We start from the raw sequence: 24,741 nt of genomic DNA, 5'->3' as shown, positions 1-24,741 counted from the left end.
TAAGAATGATGCTATTCAATACATTGGTAATAATCATTATATTGCGTAAGATATTCTCTAATATTTAAAGTATTAAGAGTAAAATGAAGATAAACAACAACATCGATAAAGTTATTTGTACCTAATATGTTAATAACCCGTTTGTTTATCGAGCGTTCCTGCTTAAAGATGTTAACACAAATTTGAAGAACAAGCTTCTTAAAAACACTCATTTTAAACAATACTTGCATCTTTGCGCGTACACGTACACAGTCTAAGTGTTTCCCAACCGTCGGTCCGCAAAATTGTCGCCTATTTTCAAATGCATAAGATGCAAAAAAATACAAGCAAATTGTCAATCAAAAAATTAAATATACACATATTAGTACTCTTTTAATGAGGTCTTTTCTCATCGAGAATTTACCGTAATACATTATATCGAAGTAGGAATCACGCACACTATAGTGCACGCCAACCAAGGTCTTGGGAAGTTGCTCCTGGGACATTTTCGGCACAAATTTGAAGATCACATAACGTTCGTTAGGCCATGGTATACGCCTGCATAACAAGTGTAGAGACGTGGCGGGTGGTGGAGGGAAAAGCAACTACTCTTCTAATGCCACTCTGATATTAAGACATACCTAACATATAAACATTGCCTCAGTTTTGGACATAACTAAAATCACTTAAGTAAATTATTATTAACAGGATTATCGGCTACATATTCATGTGAGAAGGCTTTTTCGGCCACGTAAGTAATAAAAATTAAACAGAGACACCGAATAAATGTCACTGCAGCGCTTCATCTCTCCGAAACACTGGTCTAAATCAGTGTTTCCGAAGATGGTACGCTAAAAGACTCACGAAGGGCACTGAAAACCAAAGGGCGTTGGAAAATCAGAAGGTAATGGAAGCGCTAAGCTGGTCAAAGGTTACAGATAATACAAATCGATACCTCTCACATTGACCTGTAGACAATGTGCATGTAAAAGAGCACGCATGGTATTTAAAGGGTTTTCAAAAGTATGTGTCATTTTATGTGTTTTGTGTGGTAATACATTCCGCTTGTATAAGAACGAACATCGAATTTTAAATATTTTTTGAATGTATTGCATTGGCTTATTTTAAGCAGCAAAGCTCAAAAGACGGGCTGTAAGCCAAACTGGTTTAGGAATCTTTCTTCTAAACTATAATATGAAACCACCAGGTAGTCATCTTTTAAGCTCAGGTAAATTTTAGCTGTAGCACTTTTTTATAGAATAATACGTTGTTTCTTTTTATTTTCTTATAATATGAACATATGGAAACATCGTTATATTTAGTATGATGTGATTTGTATATTTGCTTATTTATAAAAAAAATGTATGAATATATAGTAGAATATATTTTTAAACTGCATACTTACTTAACATAGACTCGTTATTAACGTTGAAGTTGAATGATTAATTAATTACCTTCAAATTAAGCACCTATCCGTTTGTTTGCATTGTGGGCAATCACGACACAAGTAATGAAAGAACGATCCAAGAGACTGCGAGGTTATATTATTATGGCCACAGGAAAGGTCTGCAGTTGTCTAGGGCTAATAAAATCAAACGATCTCATTAGGAGCGCGCCATTTTATGGCCCCCGTGTGTGTCTTTTACTTTATTTCCGTCGCCATGTTTGTTTTTCCCGCCAATCGCCGCCATGTTTATTTTGCTAACAATCCTTTGATTTATCATGTACCTACTTACTTACCTATTTCCCATTTCGGTTATCTCTCATGAAACTGCATAATACGTAATTTTGTGATAAGAAATTATTAATAGACACGGTACAATATTTTGTTTTAATAATTTAATAATAAACATCGTAATTATGGTGGGAAAATTTAATGTTTTGAAATTTACATCAATTAGAAAATGTATTTTTAAATCCGAACAAACTATGTACTGAGTTACACAAACAAAATCTAATTTAATGAATATCTACTTATATGCTAGTATGCTATAATATCCAATTACATAATTAATATAAAGTTAATAATAATTACAAGATAAAAAGAACTTTTTATATACCTTGTTTTTTAATTTTCTGTTGAATCATATAAACTTGACAATTCTATGTATTAATAAATTAGGACAAATAAGACAATTGTCAACAAATCATTTTTTTGCTATTTTGCAATAAACAAACAAACAAATATAGAATACTATCATTTTGATTTCCATAGTAACGCACGTATATATTAATAATTTAGTTGCTAGGACCAACCCCTTAGCAACCAATAATAGTGGATTGGATTACGGATTTGTTCCGAAATAACTTTTCATACAAAACAGAATTAACTGAAAATGAATTCAATTCTACTTAAAGTTGACTAAAAGTATTAAAAGAATGCATTGGCATCGTGTTCTAATATATTCTAAAAGTTTCAAATGTCTAGCTAGTCGGGAAGTTGGTTAAAAATTGATTGCAAGATTTGTACTGGATAAACAACCACCGGACAAACAAGAATACGAGCTAAGAAAAACGTGGTAAAATAGTGTTGGTTTGCCCATGGTTTAAAAATATAAAAATATTTGCGATAAAACATTAAGGTAGGTACGCCTGTCGTCGACGTAGAGGACCGTGAAAGACCGCAGAGATAAGACCCTAATGTGATTGAATTGAATCCAAGAATAACTAATATAGGTACCTACACAGCGCAAGGTTGACATGGCGGTAATGAAAATTGGAAAAGCATGTGTGAGAAATAAGCTTTGTCTAATTAAAATACATAAAATATACTTTTATGAAATCACGCGTGGATTATAATACTGTAATAGAATATTGTTTGTTATTATATATTTATTTTTTTATATAGGTATATATACCTTTTACCTACCCTTTTTATTTAGCAATTACAGGAGGTACAATTATATATATATACAACTATATATTAATTCTGCATCGGTAGCAATAGATAGTAGATAGGTACATTGTTTATAAATACAGTACAAATTTTGTCCCAATTATTTACTTACGGTTTTACACAATTGCCCTTCTAAATAATGATGCTTCGTCGAAAAAATCTTCCATGGTATCGTGCATAGGGAGAAGGGAAACATTTAATTGCGTTTCTCGTTCGTTACGCCACGGGGTACACTCTAACTAAAGGATGTGAAAAGGTAGAGGATGGAGGAGTATATAAACGACACCTTTTTTAATAAATATCAGAACACAATAATTATTGTGATGAATGTCTGTGAGTGAAACTTGTGACCCCTGTAATGCGAAATGACTTGCAGCTAATTTATGCATTAATCTCAGTACCTACATTACTATTAGATTATTTTTTAAATATAAATGGACTATCTCCATATAAGATGAGTTTTCTTCAATATAATTGGGTAGAACTTATCTACCATTGCTAATTAGACTGATTTAAACTTTCTAGTTATCGCATATTATGTTATTAGTATTTATTTGACATTATAAATAATCATTTTGAAAATTGCTATCGTCAACGTATATAATTGCAATTAATATTGTATGTAAATATTTAAATGTAAATATTTAAATGTAAATAATTATTAGGTATAGTAGAAATGAGCTCGATTATTCTATATTGCTGATATTAGGCCACACTATAGGTACAGTCCTACAAACTTATCTAAAGAACGGTCAAAAATGGAACCACGAACTACCATACGGACGCCATTTTGAAAACGTCATTCGAATGTCGGATTCTGTCTAGCTGAAAGTCTTGATTGGGTAGATTTCTATGGTGGCTTCCCCATCCATTCTTTAGATAAGTTTGTAAGTCTGTAAAAGATTTGACGTTCTCGTGGGGAGAATCAATTTGTGGCCTTGGGATGAATGTTATGTTTAAGTGGACATTGCGCACAATATATCGGTACTTGGGTGCACAGCCAAAACCTCAGTAAAATTACAAGAAGAAATACTTTAATCAATTACTCCAATTAGCTATCTTATCAATATTATTATTATTATAAAACATATTGAATCACATCCTGATATCGATTATTTGACTTATGGTAAGTGAAAAATAATGTATTTTATACATACATAATATATAAAAGATTAAGTAAATCGATGTCCTATCGCGGATGTGAAAATTCGATCGAAGATAATTTTACTACGCCATTGTCTCACTCTGTTGCCAGTATTTTTACAATGAAGATAAAGAAAGAAATAAAAAATAAAATAATATATGTACTATATAATAATATATTATATATTTTGAGCACAAGCTTAATACAATTTAAATATAATTTCTGCCATTTTTTTTTCAAAATTTTGACAATAACTATGATATTTTATGAAGTTGTATTTTGACAAAAGAATATACTTAACACATATTATTTTCAATTTTGGTTACATAAGCACTTAGGTATATTGAGACAATAAGTAATTACACATTACATGTGATACCATTACATTTGCTAGACAAACATTACGTTGTACATAATATAAAGTTTTATAGATATCCTACATAGTAGGTACAATATTTTCAATGATTTTTTAAATTATTAATTATTAGAACGTCATAATTTCAGTTATATACCGAAACATATTTTCCTAAAACCATAGTATGTACTTATTTAAAATATTGTGAACTATTTCCCCAAATCGCTAGGCATAGAATACTTTTTTAAGCCAAATATACTGATATTACAATATACCCTCTTGTGTATGTAATTTATATCCAAACAAAAATGTAGCCACGCATTAGAATAATAACGGTAAAATTAATATAACAATATGAAGTTATTTACATTAAAAGAATTGACATCACATTTTTTTATTAGTAAAATACATTTAGGTATATTTGTTACCTTAAAACATAATTACAAAAACCACATTGAAATACATGCACCGAACCACTTGGTTAATATTTTGTTAGTTAAGAATAATCAACTTATTCTTACTCGACTTTTTCGTCACTTTTCGCACTATCTTCTGACCCAATTGACGACCTGTCAGTTTCCTTCGGTTTCTTGCGTCGAACTGCAAAGTTTCGTTCCCTGGATGGAAACTTGGGAGTCTTCTTCGAAGTCGCTTTAGCTGGAGTTTCAAACTCGTTGGGAGATGGAGATCCGTTTTCAAGAGTGCCGATGGCATCGTCAGGCTTTGGGCCGGCAGGCGACATTGCTGGATGAATGTCTGACTCGAAATAATCCACAGATTGTATTGATCACTTATTAAGTATTATTATGTACTGCGGTTTGCAGTTTCCAATGATGATTTCGTGTCAGATGTGACAATGTGTCACATGAGATTCCGCTGCGGTTTACGACTGAAGTAATACAAAAACATGATCGCTTCCAGTATTTGAACACATTCACATAAATTTAATCAGTACATTCATTACGATAATACATAATATTATTATTTATCTCGAATAGATTAGTAATTTTTCTGTATACATGTTATTATTATTGCGATCGAACGATTCGTCAGAGTTAACCGATGAGATAAACCAAAGTCTATTGTTGGTAAAATTAAACTGTACTATGAAACATATCACTAAGTATCTAAAAAATATAAGTGAGTAGGTATACATTTTATAGGAAGTATTTATTTTTCGCAATGTCATTCATTTTATGTATTTTTAGGAAAGGATCAACACTAAAGTCATTCGCATGATAGGTTTATTTAGTTTTATTTTTTACACTGTCATGTTTTGTAGAAATATGCAAACTGAAGCTCATCCGAACGTTATTATGTATACAAGTACATAAGAATACGGAATACAATACCGAATGAAAATACCAATATCGGTATTTCGGTATTTCCTATTGAATACCGGTATTAATACCGGTATTCGTGAAATATATGGAAGAAATAAAAATATTAAAATTTCTTTAAAATATTAATATTCTATAGCAAAATTATCTAAATATGTACCTATATATAATTATTTAAACATTTAAAATTATGTAAAGGTAAGATATGGTAGAGATACCAATGTTTACAAATACCTAGTAGTTGAACTATTGGTACTTTCTTATTCGAATGTTCTTTCAATAACTTTATATTATAAAGTTGTTCTTCGACGTGTAGGTATATTGTGTTTCACTGATAACTTGCAATTTCTTTACTTTTATTCCGTAATAAGTAAAACTAAATACAATGTTGCTCACTGTTTCCACAAAATTATATTTTTTTTATTATTTTATAAGCTACTCTGTAGTAGATAAACGCAAAAAAATTAGGCACAGACAAGTCTATTATATAGTATAATTATTATTCAATCATGAAATATTAGCCACTAGGGCTGATAATACAAACTAACGACGTAACCAGACAAAAATAATACAGTCTTCGTAAACCTTCCATGTTAATTAATACATTTTCTTTCCACTTTTAATACCGAATATATCGGTATTGTCTGATTTTTAAAACCGGTATTTCGGTGTCAAAAAATACTGGAATACCGGTTTTGAAATACCGGTATTGCAATCCCTACATAAGAGGTAAGATTAAAGGACGACAGGAGGGTCGGCAGAAAATTCTGTAAATGCCCCAATGTCCAATGTTCTGATATTACTGCCTCAAGATAGTGTATGGTGGTGCATTACAATTTTTAGATGGCACAAAAGAATACAATACGATTTTCGTTAAGTAGTGTAGTAAAGTGATATAAATTGTTGTTTTTATCTGTCTTTATACAAAGTGATTATTATGCAGTAATTATTAATCTACGAAACATAGTTGTCTTTTTTGTTTTATGCACGTACTTGTTATTATTATTCAATTTCTTTTATTACATATAATTATCTTTGTTTCAACGAATAGAACAATACCATACAAATAATAATATTTTATATTTTACTGTCGTTTTGGCAAAAATCGGGAGAGAAAATTATCAGAAAACGTACTTTAAACACGATAATTTTACGGACACGAATGAATCAAAATCATGAGTGATATTGTGAGAATGTTAATTTTCAATATTGTTTAAGATGCACCACGGTCATAAGTCAACGTTCGAGCAAAGTTGAATGATGATTAGGTATGTTATGATGAGACATGGTTTGTGGCAGACTGTCATATTATATTTAATGCAAATTGTCACTACACAAAATTTTATATTTAATACAGATTATACTATCATCAAACAATAAGCTTGTGTAATATAATAAATGTGCTGTTTTATAAGAGTGGCAATTTAATTTGACTATTTCCTCTGCTTGGTCGAATCAGCGATTCACGAAGGTTGTTATAATAGATATGATCTTTGAACATATTATTGTATTTCCTGTTAAAACTATTTATTAAACATGGCAGATACCGCAACTGCTGTATTTTATGAAATAAATAATAAATATAAATTTAAATATTGTAATATTTAATATTCATATCAAATATGGAATATTCAACTTCGAGTTGCGACATTTTTTTAATGTGAAATTTTACAGACAACAAATAATATTTTCTCACAGACTTCTCGTATATTGTGCATCGTATAAAATACACATTTCAGATATCGAATGCAAGACTGCAATTAATTATTGACGACATCTCATTAATTTAGTACGTTTGAATAATATTTTCATATATAAACGATATATTATTATAAATTTAATTGGTCTCTAATAATTAGATTATATTTATAATTATTATATTGTCAAAGCCGGTCCTGATCATAGTGTGTGGAATAAGTAAGTTGTACTACATACTTTATTTTATTCTAATTAACGTTCCACCAAGAATTAACAGTTACTAAAGTAGGAGAAAATATAATAATTTAATAATATATCCTAGCATAGTGTTTCCCATACTTTGTGGTAGATACGCAAAAGTTTTATCATGACGTATCAATGAATCCGGCAGAGTTGCCAACCGTGTCTATTATATTATGTTTGGTCTGCATGCTATGTACCGTACATTAGTCATTTCCATAAGAGGTATATTTTTAAAAGTATTATACTGTTAATAATTGGAAAATAGACATTAGAAAATTGTATTAAATCGATGAGTTATTAATACAAAAATGTATCTACAAATTCGCAAGTTTTCGGTATAGAGAGAAAAAAAATCAGATTTAATGGACTTTTTACCAAAACTAGAACAGGTAGGTAATAATGATTCTGCAAGGAACAAATTTTAAAAAGTGGTGTACGTCGGTAAAATCTATATCTCTAAAGGGGTACTACCTTTGTTGTAAGTTTGGGAAACACTAGTCTAGCATATGAATCATTATGCATATTTGATAATTAATTCAATAATTATTGTATTTACTTCCAAAATTATTTTTGCAACTTACATTATTTATATAATATTATTTTAAGTAGGCAGCTGTTAATCGTGAACTTCGACTTACTAACAAACATTTAATAATTATAAAATCAAGTTAGCATTGCGGCTAGTTAAAATGCACGATATATTATGTATTGGCAATTAAGGCCCATTTCAGACGGGACACCGGTGTCGCGCTTGAATATAATATAGGAGGCATTTGTATTCAAATAAAGGGGCATTTGTATTATGTTCATGAAAGCCCGAGAGCTAATGAGTCAACGCATAATTTCGCGTTTACTTCTAACATAAAATTGGCTGCGGTAATAAAAACAAGTGTATCGGCGGCTTGAGAATGTAGCGGTCAACGGAAAAGTGTACCGGACACGCGTTAATTCATTAGCTCTGGGGCGTTCATAAACATAATACAACGGTCCCTTTATTCGAATACAAAGGCCTCTTTATTATATACGAGCGCGACACCGGTGTCCCGTCTGAAACGGCCCCACGAATATAGCAAATAAATCAATAAATAAAATATAAAATGATAATTTTATGTGCATAAGAAAGTACAATATTATTGTATAATTTGTATCCGAATTAATCTATGGCAATAATTGATATTTAAATAAGTTGGGTCATACTGTATTATTAAATAATTTTATGTACTTATCTTACTTTCTGTTTATATGCAAATGAAATTTATGTTGTTTTGATTTTTTTTAAATGTGGTTGATATTATTATTGGCTATTATTGTTGAACTGTGTTATAGAATATAAATAGATTTCTGTCTGTTAGTTATTGTGCATCTCCTTGAAAATATTTTCTTTGTGGGGAAATGCTTGAAACTTGTGGTTATATGAGACTCTGATTGAAAAAATATAGGTTGATAATATAGAATAACATCGGCGTCAAGTTTTTAAATATTATGCTTTATTTGTAGTCAATAATGTTCTGTATTTTTAAAGTATTGTTGTAAAACACTTGTCCACATTTTTTTACACTAAATTCACTTCAGTAATAACGTATTTCACATAGTCACAGAATTATTTCACATATTATAAATAACATATTATTATCGAGGTGTATGTTTCTATTTTTTTTTAAATTAGAATGCACCAAAAATGTCAACCGGGAATTATTAAATAATTGGACATGCGCAGTCGGTGTCACAAATAAAACTACTTAAGTAATTAACATTATCTTCGTCAGGCTCTAATGTATGCAAAATGACGAAGACAAACTTGACTTTATCATTCATTGGCTGTTTGTTTTCTAATATAATTATTGTCTTGCTCGAATCATAAATGTTAAGTAAAAATTACGTATCACGCAGGTAATGTGAAATATAGAGTCGCGAAATCCTTTTAATATTACTATTTTTACACAAATTGGGTACCTACTTTGTATACATATATATTACACTTGCCAAGAGTGAGCCCAAGTGGCTGTTATTTTATTGTTTTAGTTAGGTATTGAGATTTAGTTTAGGTTATATACCAATATTTATGTTCTCACTGCCAATTATATTTTTTATAATATGTAACGTACATTTTAAAAATATTTTTGTAAATATCGTGTTTTGAATGTCTTAAATTATTTATTTGGAATCACCGCATCAAGATAGAGAGTGGAATAAATTGAATTGTAGTATTTATTAAATTAAAAAATCAAGAAATATATTTTAATATAATTATTATTGTATCTATTTCAAGTGTCCATTTAAACTCAATTTTATTATGATGGACAATATATTTAAAGTTACCTACCTACATAACCCACTTATAAAATATAAACGACCACAAATCAATCGAATCAAAGATAAAATACCTACTATGTGATGATGGTGATCTTCTATTACCATACTTCTGCTACATTCTTAAAACGATACATCAGTGAAAGGGCAAATAATTTTCAACTATAGGCGCGACGAAATTTTGGACTCGCTGGCATTCGGAGGGAGAACGTCGAGCTGGGAACACGTCAATTTGTTTCGTGATGGCGACGGCAGTATTAATTCTTAAATCGTGTAAAGATTACTAAAAACGTTACCCATTTACTTGAAAAGGAAAACATGTCAATGAATGTATTATTATTGTTATTAATAGAACATACGTTAAAGTGCCCACCACCACCCGTCATATATGCACAACCGTGGATATGCACGGCCGCTTTCTATGACGCTTTAAACGTATCTGAAAGAAGTGATTTTAAGTGCTCATTCCATCCCGAGACGGAGCCGCACAGGACTGATGCTGCAACCATGCACCGTAGTGCTTAAAGAAGAAAGTTAAGAAAATTTTTGTTTTTTGGACTGGCTCTGCTGTCCGCTGACGTTAAGCACTTTGTGTACCCGCATACTAAGTGTCACGAATTGAAATGGATGAGTCTACAGAAGAGTCGGGACTATCCCGCTCCCCATACGACGCTGCAAATGTCTCATAAACAGGACATTAAATGGACGCATGTTGGATTTATATGACAAATTATATTTCGTTCGGCATGCGTCATTTGCACCCGCGACCCGCAATCCGCGCATCGCCTAGCCACGATCTTTTTAGACCATGCCTCAACTGAGGCATAGTCTTAATAGTATTGGAAAAACTACAATAGTGTTTACATTAAATTAAGAGAAATCATAAATTACCATTTAATAGTTAAATTAAATATCTGTGTAAAGCAGATGAAACGGTTCTAATTTTAAATAAAATTGATTTTATTTTATATTATATTATTAGGTATGGCTATAGTGGAACAATTAAGCATTGAACATGCGCAGATACTTTTCTTCTATTAGTGATTATTATTACGGTTGTTATTCTGGACTGCGTTTACATCAAGTCTATTGCATCGCTTCCTCTCGCTCGGTGCGGCTCCGACTATATCTCGTTTTCTGTAAAACTGTAGAACTACACTCAAATATGGTATATTTATAGTAATATAACTGAGAGGAGAAGAGCTGTACTGTTTGAGAAACTTCTGCAAGACGACCAAATAATACGGGCAACGACCTTCACTCATGATATTCCAAAATAAGGTTGACAAACTCATGCATGACACGAAATTATATATTTTCTTTATGGTAATTACGATTATGATAGTATTAAATAAAATTAATAATAATCGTGATGATGATACTCATGATGACATCGGCATGGGTGCGCTTTTGAGAATAATTGATATAATTTACACGTATAATTTTATCCATTGCATTAAAATAACGTAGCTGTGATTGATAATATTAGTAATTACAGGATAAATATTAATTAAATGCAAATTACGACAAATAGTGGTAAATTATGAAGAAGTATGATAAAATATGTCAACATTATTATAATAATATTATTTATTTAGAAGTTCCAACGATATTCAATAGATGGCATACTAAATAATTGAACATGAAAATCAATAAACCAACTAAATTCTGATATTATCTCTCTCTACAAACTGATAAGAGTGATAAGCAACAGCTGGGCGACTTCTATAACGTTATAAGACTTATAAGTTATAAGTAATGTCATAAATGTTTACAACGTGATAGATGAATTTAATTAAAAATAATACAAACTTAAAACAATACAATATATTAATGTGGTATTTCAAATAGATAATTTAATATGAATCAAAATCTGTTTAGCCTATTCATAAGGCCTTTATTAATTAAGTTTGCACTTGTTTTGTTTTGATTAATATTAGGTATATGTATGTACATCAGTGGCGAAGACTCCATCCTAGGCGATTATTTAAAGCTTACCTTCTTAAGAAAATATTTTTTAATTTTATATTGACATATTAAATAAGATAATCACATAATAATTAATTCAATATGCCCAACGACAACTATCGTATAATCGTCATAATATTTTTACGATCTTTTCCACTTTTTCAATAAGCACCATTTATGGCATGTCTCGAAAGTTTAAAAAAATAAGCGACATCTCGTTTCGCTTCACATATTGTATGGATTATGTTCGCGTGAATCGAAAACTTTTGTTGTATTAAGTTTGTTTCTCATAATTTCAAGACGTCTGCGGCGGCCCATATAAATTGGTAATCTATTTAAGGAGCGCTTACATTTTACGTAAGTGCACATTTATTCAAAGTAATTTATAAGATAATTTAAAAAAAATATTTCTATGGGATTCAATCACATAATATAAATATTGATTGTTGTTAAAAATAATAAATAATTTATGTCGTGATTTTTATTTTTCAGTTAGTTTATTCATAGACTAAGACAATTTATTCAGCCAATTATGTAAGTTGAAATCTGATATTGTATCTAAGCCTGTGTTTTAAATATAGAAGTATTTTAAAATGTCTAGTTTACGGGTTAAATTATAAATTGTTATGGAACAGATTCACAACAACGGATATTTTCAATATATATTGAGCGTATCTTGCGTTTATATTTAGGAAAATACATAATTGAAATTAATTGCTTAATTTTATACCATCAGTGAGCTTTTGAAATTTCATCGGTTTTTGTGTACCTACCTATTCATCAGTAGTTATGTCAGATTATCTTCTTATTTTCCGTAAATACATCTAACAAGTGTGTATTCTCCACAGCCTACCTGTTTCCAAAAGTCACCCTTCGCCACTGATGTACATAGTTACCCAATGTATTTAGTTAGAAGCAGACTTGAGAGTGGGTCTATCGTTTGGGCCCCGCATGAGTTGAAGTACGGTCTTATGGTGGAGAGAGTCCAAAAGAATTTTTTAAGACTCCTTTATTTTCGGCTGTATGGATATTATCCGTGGCTCAATCCGACTGATTTTCTCGTAGGGATGCTTACATGCTGTATCTTACAATTTAGAAGGGATCTTTATTTCGCTACATATTTTTTCAGACTTATAGGTGGCGTAAATGTGAACTCTGCCATTCTTGGTGGTGTTGGCTTGTCTCTGAAAATTACCTTAGGAATCGCGGGCATCCGTTGTTTGTTCTCCCACGGTGCAGAACTAACCTGCCATTAGTAATGCCAATTGGGAGGGCAATAACCATGTTTAATGAAATCGCTTCGGATATTGATATATTCCACTTACGTGAGGGTGAATTTAGGTGGACGTTGTGTCATAAGTTTTTAAGATAGGGTCTATCAAAGTTCACTCTGTGTGCTTCCATCTACTTTTATTTTGTTATTTTTGTTAATAACAATATTTCTTATTTTATTACTTATTGTAATGTATTATCAACTCACATTTATCTGTATTTTTATTTTTAAAAAATATTAACACTAATTTTTTGTCATGTCGTGAACGCTTTGAATTTATAATTTGTTATGTTCATTATATATAAAATAAATAAATTTGATTTGATTTGATTTCCAATATTTGACAGTTTGTTACCATCGTGAAAGAATTAGAATTTTAAAAGTAAATGTAACATTCTAATAATATATAATATAACGTATACCTATGGTGTTTTATACTTTTATTACACATAGTATATGCATTTTCAACGGAAATTTATTTCTAATAATGTATTCAATTAAAATATTAAATTAAACATTATAATACATCGTATATTATATTAACAGCATTGTCTTATTTCAACTTTGTAAAAAAAACTTGTTTAATATTTACGTTTTTTCAGCACAAACATCTTCGTTACGATCAATGTTGTAAAACTCCATAATTCCGACACGTTTCCACTTTTCCATTGCACAGAAAATTTGAATAAACTCTATCTATAAATAAACACACTAAAATACGATTCACTATTTATAAAATTAATACATAAGGTATTAATTAGCTAAACATATTAGTCATATTACACTTGAAATTATTAACTGTTTGTTTTGCCACTGATGTTATTATATTATAATGTGTAAAACTGGGAACGATTAAATAACGGTTATCCCTTTCCGACAATTCCGACTAAAAGATAAGGCATTCGTTGACGTTAGAAAAATCGTCTAGTCAACGAATATGTATACACATATCATTATTATAGTATGTGTACAATATAGTATAATAGTTAACTGATAATAATGATAACGATATAATGTGTAGACGATTACATTGCAGTTAGATATACCTTATATAAAAAATGTTAAACTGAATAATGTACAGAGGAATAGTGGGTGTACTATAAAGTGCCTATCTCATATAATTGCGGTGACAATTATTTTACTCACACGAATATTAATTGGATGCAACAATTACACAGTTGTATAAAAAAATTCGTTTTATATAATATCATAATTAATAATGTGTTGTAAAGAAAGTGATTTAAAAATATTATTAAATTATATAAATATACATACAAAATGAACGTGATATTATTAGTTGTAAACATGTTTTTGTTAATCATATGTTATTATTTTTTTATACCATGTAAAGTTAGTTCATTAACTATGAACATTCTCATTTTTCTAATAAAATTGTATTAAAATAGTGTGATAGCTTCAATATCAGAACAATAACAGATATTATCGAATTCAAGCAATTATAAAATGTAGTCAACTAATATTTTCGTTATTAGTATTTTTATTATGATCTTTATCATCTTATACTTATTATAATATTATCTATTTATTTTGAATTAACGAGTTGATTACAAAGATGATGTTATTTGTCAAAAAATATGATTTTTCAGGAGAGAAAAAACCTTTGGAATATAATATATGACGTTTCAGTAGGAATAATGATTTTTCAGACTTTCCTATCTTGACAATTATTGTCTGCAACGCATGACAGAAAATATATGAAATTATGTAAGAGAGAAGACATATTAAACAAACAAGTATAAATTCAAATTTAAAATTTGAAAAATCGGGGGAATCGTTTATTTTAACTGGGTCGTGAAAGAAAACAAATGATATGTACTCTCATTTTGACATATGGTAATGGCATATTGGGTGATTAAGAGTATCGAGAAATTAGTGAATTATCCAAGAGATTTAATGATAATTATAATAAGGATAGTGCTGTAACCTACTGTAACCTTAGCCAACATACATAATCAATAAAAAATAGGAACTTTGTGGATGAGGAAGAACCATAAGCTAAGCGTCGCCGCTTGATAAATGAACGTGTTCAGCGATGGCCTGCTCGGCAAAGTCATAAGACTCATAGGTCTCTACAAAGACTTCGCCAGGCTGATAACAGCACCTTACAGACAAATGATTGAGTCTGAGACACCAGAACAAAGATAGTAAGAGCTGTTTCACACGGGACACCTGTGTCCAGCCACCGGTGTGTCGAGATGCCGTATTTACATATTATAAATTAATGCCCGCCTGAACGCGCCCATTCAGTTAGGTGACACCGGTGTCTCGTGTGAAACATCTCTAAGATAAAACATACAATAATACAATAGTATGAGAGAAAGGGAGACCGGGTGAAGTATGAGAATATTGAGAGGACGTGGTACTGCCACGTGGCAAGATTTGCTAGTGTAATATTATGATTGTCCAATACTCCAACCTATTAAATCCAATCCTATTAAAAGTATTAACACTGTGGCAGGTTGGTTTTTTGTCAATGGAGGTGGTTGGATATATTGAGATAATTATTAACTTTTGTTTTAAATTAATTAAAAGTTTTGATAATAAATTATTATCAGCACAGGAAATACGGTTCCACATCGTGAACAATACATGAATAAATAGAGTATATTGCTATAATAATCAGCAAATATTTTTTATTTACATTGAAACTGTCTTCAAAACAGTATCACTATTTTTTTTTTTAAAATGGGCGACGAATGGTCACACTAAATGTTATAAAGCTTGCGTGGGGTTTATAATACGAACTTCATTGTGTCTACGACGTCGATAAAAAATGTGTTTTATACGAAAAATTGACATTTAAAGAATATTTTATGTAGGAGTATTTTTTTTATTGAACAATAATTACGTGTCAAATTATTCGCAGATATTTTCAAGGAAGTAAAAAAAATAATGGGATACTACACCTATCATGCGGTTTGGCTTTTGCTGTTAGGTACACACTAGCTATTAAAATTACTTGGAATATACAACTGGACTAATTTTGGAAATGCTCATCGTCAGCGGAAACAAAATATAATGTCGAAGCGGAAGTGGACACACACGATGGTCCCTACGAGCTACTCAATACCCTGATGCAGGGACCCATGAAGACACATAACTAAACCACATAAAATGGGTCATGGTTCTCAACAGTGAGGGACATGAAAACGAAGTTTAGCTAAATGTAGAGTTCGTATTTTAACCAATTTTGAATAATTCAGTTGAAAGGAATAACAACAGAATAATTACTATGATTAATATTAAAACTATCGACCGAAGATACTTGATGAAATTTGAATTTAAATTCTAATGGATTTAAGTTTTTTACTATTCCATTTGAGTCGTTTTTTACGACCCGGGTTTCGCCTTTCGGCATCTTCAGGCACCACTCGCCAAAAGGTAAATGCGAATACAATTAATTCTAACTTCTTCTAACAATAAAGTATCTATTAAGTAATTAAGTGAACAAATTATGTATAATGTTTGTAAAAAACCCCTATCACTAATAACACAATCAATAGGCGTTACATCGTCAAACCCTAATAAAAGATCATTAAATAATAATCAACACGATAGCCGAGCGGCTTAAGCGTCGGCCTACAACGTCGTGGGTCCCAGGTTCGAATCCTGGGTCTGGCAATACACATATTGTTTTTCAATTTGTGTTTGAGTCAGAGTATGGACCTAATAGGTTGGGCATGTGGCTAACATCCACAAACAAATTTGTTGACACAACCCTCCACTTCGTGGAAGCCCTATGATCTTATTAGGATCGGACATGGTCAAAAAAATTAATAATAACAATAATCAATAAATACAAAATTCAAAAGGTCTAAAATCGTCAATACTAGGAATTTAATGAAGTTAACTAACTAATGATATATATCAATAATACCTGTCAGTCTTTAAAATGTTATTTATACTAGACAATTAATATTCTTACATGCTACTATTTTTTTTATAACAAATCTACAATTAAGCACACATACCTACATACCTTTAATTACGTAGATGTTAAGAATTTATAAAGCAACGTCAATCCATCCGCCTCACCTCACGTAGGTGAAATATATTATTAACATACGAAGTTATCACCCCGAATTTTTATATATGTGGATAATACGAAGGTCGGTTTCGTTTTTCGACATTATGAATTTAAAAAATAAATAAATTACTATGTTCGCTCCTAAGCGGTGAATACGGGCCTCCACAGTGTGGAGGTTATAATATATTAACTTATCTTATAATTAACAGAGGGCAGTGTAATCTGTGAACATTTTCACCGATGCGCTCAACACTACTATTTTTTATATCATTCTATAAGTAATCCAATATGGAGTAACAATATTTATAGCTAAAGAACGCGTCGATTTGATTATAAATGCGTGTGAGCAAAATGCATATAGTGACTACGCGATTAAGAGGAGGGCGCGGATGCAACGTGGGTATTCTATTTATGATTTATGACATCGCGCAACAAAGACGCGCGCGTGCGTAAGAGAGAGACAGCTTATGCGTTACAGATAGATAGATAAAGACAAATATATATTGTAATTAACCGACGTCTTTTACAAGGAATGTGTAATAGAAACTCACCCAACCCATTGGGTTTTTGAATTGGATCAAAAATTTCTTAGTTAGTATGCGTTAGTAAAATGGAAACTAGTAGCAGATATTTAAACATTACTTCTCTTACTGTCGGCTTTCAATGTATACAATGTATTCCGAACTTAAGGAACTGTGGGTCATAGTCATTATGTTAGATTATGTTAAATTTGAGCAGTGACTTCCAACGTGGGAAGTAGCGCTCCGGCACGTCTTTTACAGCCTTTAAGGGCGGTGCTAAAACTTTTGAGCAGGGGTTCCTAACCTTACCTTTTCTATGCCCGGCACCCCTATGAAATGTGTGTTGAATGTTCACATCATCTACAAAACTAATATCACCAGATGAATAAGTTAAATTTGTATTTATAATATTAATACTATCGACCGAAGGTACTTTATGAAATTTGAATTTAAATTCTAATGGATTTAAATTTGTATTTATTAAATACATACAGTGCTTACTACAGGTTGGCTAATCGAAATTAAAGCTTGTACAAGTGGACAGCTACTCGTCATGTCGTCATATAAAATTGGCGTCATTATGTTACAACTTGGATTGATTTCAACTTTCACAGCGCAGCCAAAATAGGAAAAATCTGCCTTATGCGAACATAACGGGTTGCCATACAATATTGCATATTAAAAATCGAAAACGTTTGATAATATCATAATTGCCAACTGAATCACAAGTTGCTTTAGAAATACTAAACATATTTAGTTCATATACCTTACGATTTTAATTTTCAGTGTTTGCCAATTTAGACCTACCTATACTTAAAACATTGACTTTTTCATAATATCGAACAGGTAAAACAAACATCTTCATCCTGGTTGTGAATGTCGTGTGTGAGTTTGACCACTCCTATTACGATTGAACCTAGGCACGACGAGATATTCTGTTACCCCGTATGACACCACAAATCATCAAAGACATTTTCTTAGCACTGCAACAAGCCATCGGGCGCAATGATAGTAGTGTAGTGAAAGAGGTAGTGTAGAAGTGAAACAATCACAAATACCAAGGTTTGTAAAAAAATATACAAATATATTGTGACCTCACCGGGATCGAACCCGGAGCATCCAAAACTATTTATCATAGAGCCCGCATGCCGACATCTGCTCTACCCCGGTCCGGTAATTTGTACAAAAACATTTTCAATGAGGAAAATTGAACGAAACCATCACACCAATTTACAAATAGCAGAAAATAATTTAATCCGAACGAAATTTTCATCGATTAGCATGAAATTTAAAAAAAATAGGCTATCGAATGAAAAAAATATACGGTCAGCTAAAATATCATTAATATAGTTATACTTAATTGAGTACCTGAGCAATGAATAACCTGTCTAACCTTACTTGTTGTGTATAATTGGATTGCATTTTACATTGATTGAAGTACTGATGATTAATATTATAATATACCACATTGTCGAAGCGGTATTTTGTAAGTATTTTAAAATAAAATACGCATCATTTACTTGAGATACAACATTTAATTCAAAACAATACGAATGATTAAAGGGTTACTAAATAAATAGGTGCTTACATCAATTACTCGTAAAAACAAAAAAGAAAAATCTACTAATACAACCACCACTCCATAGAGGCCCATATACATAATCATCTGTAGAGGTTTTTACCCAACTATACAACTGCCACGCCATTGTATATGCTCATGTTTGGGGCATAGACAGCGGCGAAGCGGAAATAATAATCTGACAGTTGTCTAAAGACCTCGTTCCTGTGTGTTATAAGGTCGCTCCAGTCCTTCGCTGAATTATCAAGTTAAAAGATTCATGTTAAACCTTAGCGATATAATATAATTTAACACCATGTTATTTGCCGTGTAATAACAAACAAGTTAATGTGCGCCATAATATCAACGATATAAAACACCAACTTGTATATAATTCAACTCTGCCCGAACGCATGTCACACACACGAGCAATCTATCTGATATCAAACGAATAACGGGTGTAGTTGGAACAAAGTATGTAACGACTACATACCTTATACCTCTTATCATCGAACATGGTGATGTAATGTAAGTGAGTAGGTATCCACGATAATTACTATAAACACTTTATTGGAACCCGATTATTTTCAAATAAGTGCTGTTTGTTTTTTAAAGTCGTAAAAATGCGCTTGGGTCGATGAAAATTCTGTTGGACTCCAATCCTTTCTGCGATTTGCGAATCGGCTTTATGGGTAACACTGGACACTACCCAAAGTATGTGATAGGTGTCCAGCGCTTTCTCACGAAGATTTGGAGTCGGTCTAGTTATCATAAAGATAAGTACACGTTGATATAAAATAATGATTATAGTGTAGTGCAAAGTTATTAGTATGTAGTAAATTTAATCAAGGAACAATTTCCAAGCTTTACGGTCGAAGGTTCCGCATTAACAGTGTGTCTATAGAGGCTTTCCGCGACACTCTGGCGGAAGTGCCTCGCCCCAACGACACGGGCTATATTTGATTTTCCTAATGGTCACTAAATTATCGACCGACCAAGGCTGATAAATATTGTGCTTTTTTTAGTTTGTCGTTTCGATAACAGTTCAACAGTTATATTTATAGATATTTCCAGAATACAGATAACTAGTAGTTACATAGTTTGGAACACCTCAGAAAGATAAATATCAGATTTGTTTTTTTATAAAAATTATTCAAATCCAAATTCAAAAAAAAAGATTTTTTTATATACCGTCAAAATTACAAATTATACATTTAAGACGTTCACAACATGACATTTAAAAACAAAGAAACAGTGTAAAGAAGAATTAAATATATGCAGTTTCACAAAAATACTATGAAAAGTAAAGTAAAATGTACAAAATTATAAAAAAATATGAATTATAAAGCATGGAAGCACACCGAATGAGCTAAGTAGACCCTATTTTAAGAATTTATAAAACAACGTCCACCTATAAATACTCATCCTCACGTAGGTGGATTAAATCAACATCCGAAACGATTTGGTTGAACAGAGTTATTGCCCTCCCAATGGCATCACCAATGGCAGGTTAGTTCTGCTCCTCGGGAGAACTATGTAGTTGACGAATGGGACTATAACTCACAAGCATCGCAATTCGGGTTGTGCGATTTGCCAGGGGCCCTATGTTAGAACTTGCGAGTGCAAGCTTCCCGGTCGACATGACGTCATATGACATCATTGTGACGTACTGCCGGAGTGATAATAGCACTCGAGAAAATCACGCTACTCAGACAGTGGCGCTATTCATTGTCACCATATACATATAGGTGTTTCATCGTAATAATTATCTACGGTGAGCACTGCGCGCGGGCGGCATGCCTCGAGCGTGGATTAGCTGACGTCACAATTACGTCATGTCGTCTGGTGCCACACGAGTCGATAGTTAGGAAATCGGGGCCCAGATCAATAATAGATTCCGTACAAATATGTTTCTAAAACAAATTCTAAATACATGTGGTGACGTAGGTACATATCTATAGTGATTAGTGTTGTTATTTAATCGTATTGAATACAAAATATTTTAATTTAAAATTTACGTTTTATAACTTTGCACTTTTTTGCACTCTTTACTATACTGACTTACGGCCTTTTTGCCTGATTAACTCGCATAAAATTAGATCACATGATATTTACTTGTAATAATATATATATGTAGTGATAAAATAGATAAAATATAAAATATATTTTTAGAATATATTTCATAAATTTCATCCTAGAGTCGAAGTGCAAAGTTATGAAGCATGTACTGTACTTGGTATTGTGATGTTACCTACAGAATTTGAAACGCAAAACTAGCGGAAAAAAACAGATGATGAATGAAATGATGTATGTAGATAGTTAAAAGTTGGGAGGCGACTCTTTTAGTAGTAAATAACAAAAGCTGTCAGCTAACACGACTTTATCTAGTTTTGTCAAATTCACAAGATAATTATTTCCACGTGAAAATATTACTGAACATAATTTAATATTGTGTGGGGTGAATTAAGTTTAAATATCGTATATTGCTTAACTCGTTGGGTAAGATTTATACATTTCGGTGGTTGAATTGAATATTTAGATTGTAATCTGGACGTATGCCAATGGGTAAATCATTAAATTTAATATTCCTGCGATAAACCATCAGATAAAAGCGACGCGTCTCACTTCATAAAGCGGATAATAAACGCTCAATAAGTTATGCATCAAAGTAAGAGATTTCCAACCGCGATAACCGATTTCGCGGTTTTGATCGATGCTTCTAGTAAATTAGTTTCTTAATGAAATGCGTATAACAAAGAACAACGTAGTACCAGTGGCGCGTTTCTGTAACGCAACATGACTCAATTGGTTCATCACAAGATTAAAGGGGGCCTCGAACATACAATAACTTATTAAAAAGTATACAAACATCCTAATTTTAAAAGATTTTTGATGTAGAGCGAGATATTTCACGTCGCATGTAAAATAATACTATTAACTAAATACAAAATCCTAAATAATTCAGTACAGTTCTGTCTGTGATTTTGAAATATTTTTTCAGAAGTTCAATTATTCAGAATTTATCAAAAAGGTCACAACCTCATAGGCATTTATAACGATAAATGACATTGGTGCAGTACACTAATAAGGAACGTTGTGGTGAGTTAATCGACATTAATTGAACTGGCGTTTACTCGGCAGAACTCCATTATAATGGTTTTGAAAAAAAAGTTATTTTTAAAGTTAATCGTTGGTTTCGAACATAATTCGGAGTGTTGATAACATATCGTAAGTTATTATTATTAAATTTGTTTTCCGTTTTTTTTATAAATACTATTGTTGAATAAATTTATTTTTAAATCTCAATATTTACGGTAAAATACTATATCAGTATAGACGAAGTCTGCATTTTGTATAATAATAATTATCTGTTGGCAAAAAACGCATTTTAAAAGATATTGATTATTTAAACCCCCCTGAATGTGCAACGTGTGCTTTGAAAGTATTGCGAAATGTTAACTGTATTAAAATCAACAGATGGCCACCAACACTAAAAAATATATACCTAACGTAAAACTTTAAAATGTATGTCAAAGATATTAATCTTAATAAATGCATCATCAATGATGGATTTATACGTACGTGCAATACAAATTTGCACGAGCAGACTTTTTATATAAATTTTCTGATATTTCAGGTAAAATGGGCTTGCTATTTTTTAATTTTATTTATCCAAGTGAACCAATAAGTGACAACGGATAATTTTATCAAAATATATAAATAACCGGCAGTTTTTTTTAAGGTTTATAATAGTTTTTTTATCAATTTAGAGTCGATAATGAACTCACCTCCACGGATGCTGATGGAATCCGGAACAGACTTCAGGGCAGTTGTCGCATGGTTGGCCGTCGACGATATCGTTGATTAAAAGACCCTGAAAAATAAATATAAAAATATTCAATTCAATTTATTGGTAGGCACAAAATTAACAACATTGCTAAAAGGGCAGAATAAAGAATTATTACTTAGGACAAAATGCACTTGAAATGGCTAGCGCCATCTATCTGATGTTTATCTAACGAGTAACTTAAATTTAGCGCGGACGCAAACCGCGCTGTTTTTCATGAATATTCTGCCGGAAAACTCAGACTACTACCGACATCTGCAGGTGGAAACCGACCAACTTCATAATAAAAACATTAATTTAATACATACTATTGTGATAAAGATAGAGAGAGTATTACCGTATTAATTCTACTTGTGTTATTTATATAAAAAGTTGGGGAGCAACTGATATATGGCATGCAGGGTTATTGGATTGGCAAAACTCAGTAGGTATACATATTATGTGACTATATATATAATTATAATAATTATAAATATAATATTGTGTCTTACGATAAATCTTTGAATTTCCATACTAATCCGCTACCTCAGATACTTATAATTTAACTTATTATATTATAATATTTAGTAGGTATGTGACTTGAATCGGTAAATTTTGTCGAATGGACAATGTTTATGAGGTGAAAAAATCAGACCCAATAAGGTAACTAAACAATCTGTGAGCATTTTAAAAACTCAGCTACATTTTTTAATATAGCCACACCATTGCAGGATTTGTGATGTTTGTGATATTAGATATCATCATTCAGATTAATTTGTTTTTTTTTTGTTTAAATGATTTTTTTAGATATATAGAATTCTGATATAAGTTGTAAAGTGTTAAGAACTATACTTCCTCTTATAAACAGTAAAGCCCGACATACACCTTTCCGAATATAATAGTTTAAAAATTTTCCCCTAAAGAAATGCACGTGTACACTATTTGTTAGAAACGTACAAATTCGCGCCATAATCAAAACAACACTGACAACGAGTACAACGATTAAAAAAACACTGGCTTTTACATAGCACCATTTTACATGTACATATATATACAATAATATTATTATGTATTTGGTTGCGGGAAGACGTATTGCGTGTGAAAAAACGACCATGGATTTTACTCAGCCACGTGCTATGCCTCAAGAGAATTTCAACCTGACATGCCTGTTCAGCAGGCCAACGGATCCAGAGGAAAGGCCGCTATATTGGGAATGGGACAACAGGACGCCAGGACAATTGGACGCCGCACTGTCGTAGACACGTATACAGAACGTAGACGAGGAATTTTAATCAGTTTCTATCTACTACTTGGTAGTTTTAATTCATTCATGCCTAAGGCTTTATATAAAATAAAAAACTCTTTTTTCGTTGGAACTTAAACATATGCACAATTAAATCATTATTTACGTATTCTCACCAACTATTAACTCATAATATAATAATTTAAATATAAATAATAATATTAAATATTTTTTTTAAAAGTACCTATAAGTACATCTATTTAATTCCGAATTGCATGGCGTCCAGTTGTCCCGGCGCCAAATCGTCTTAGACCCGCTATATTCTACCGACAGAGTGTA

General features: G+C 31.4%; 1 protein-coding gene across 1 annotated transcript in view; it reads right to left on the bottom strand.

The window, feature by feature from the left end:
- LOC147068592 (four and a half LIM domains protein 2-like) overlaps window positions 1–24,741 on the bottom strand; it is a 240,118-nt gene that overhangs the window by 177,835 nt on the left and 37,542 nt on the right. The window contains exon 3 of the mRNA XM_085952072.1: window positions 23,122–23,207. Within this exon, the coding sequence (XP_085808198.1) occupies window positions 23,122–23,207 (86 nt within the window). The remainder of the gene's footprint in view (window positions 1–23,121; window positions 23,208–24,741) is intronic.

The sequence above is a fragment of the Rhyacophila brunnea genome, unplaced genomic scaffold (genome assembly GCF_057557595.1).
Source record: "Rhyacophila brunnea isolate RB1 unplaced genomic scaffold, BYU_Rbru_1.0 scaffold_3, whole genome shotgun sequence".
NCBI classification, from domain to species: Eukaryota; Metazoa; Arthropoda; class Insecta; order Trichoptera; family Rhyacophilidae; genus Rhyacophila; species Rhyacophila brunnea.
Note: the sequence above shows the minus strand (reverse complement) of the source record. Positions and strands in the feature narration are given on the sequence as shown.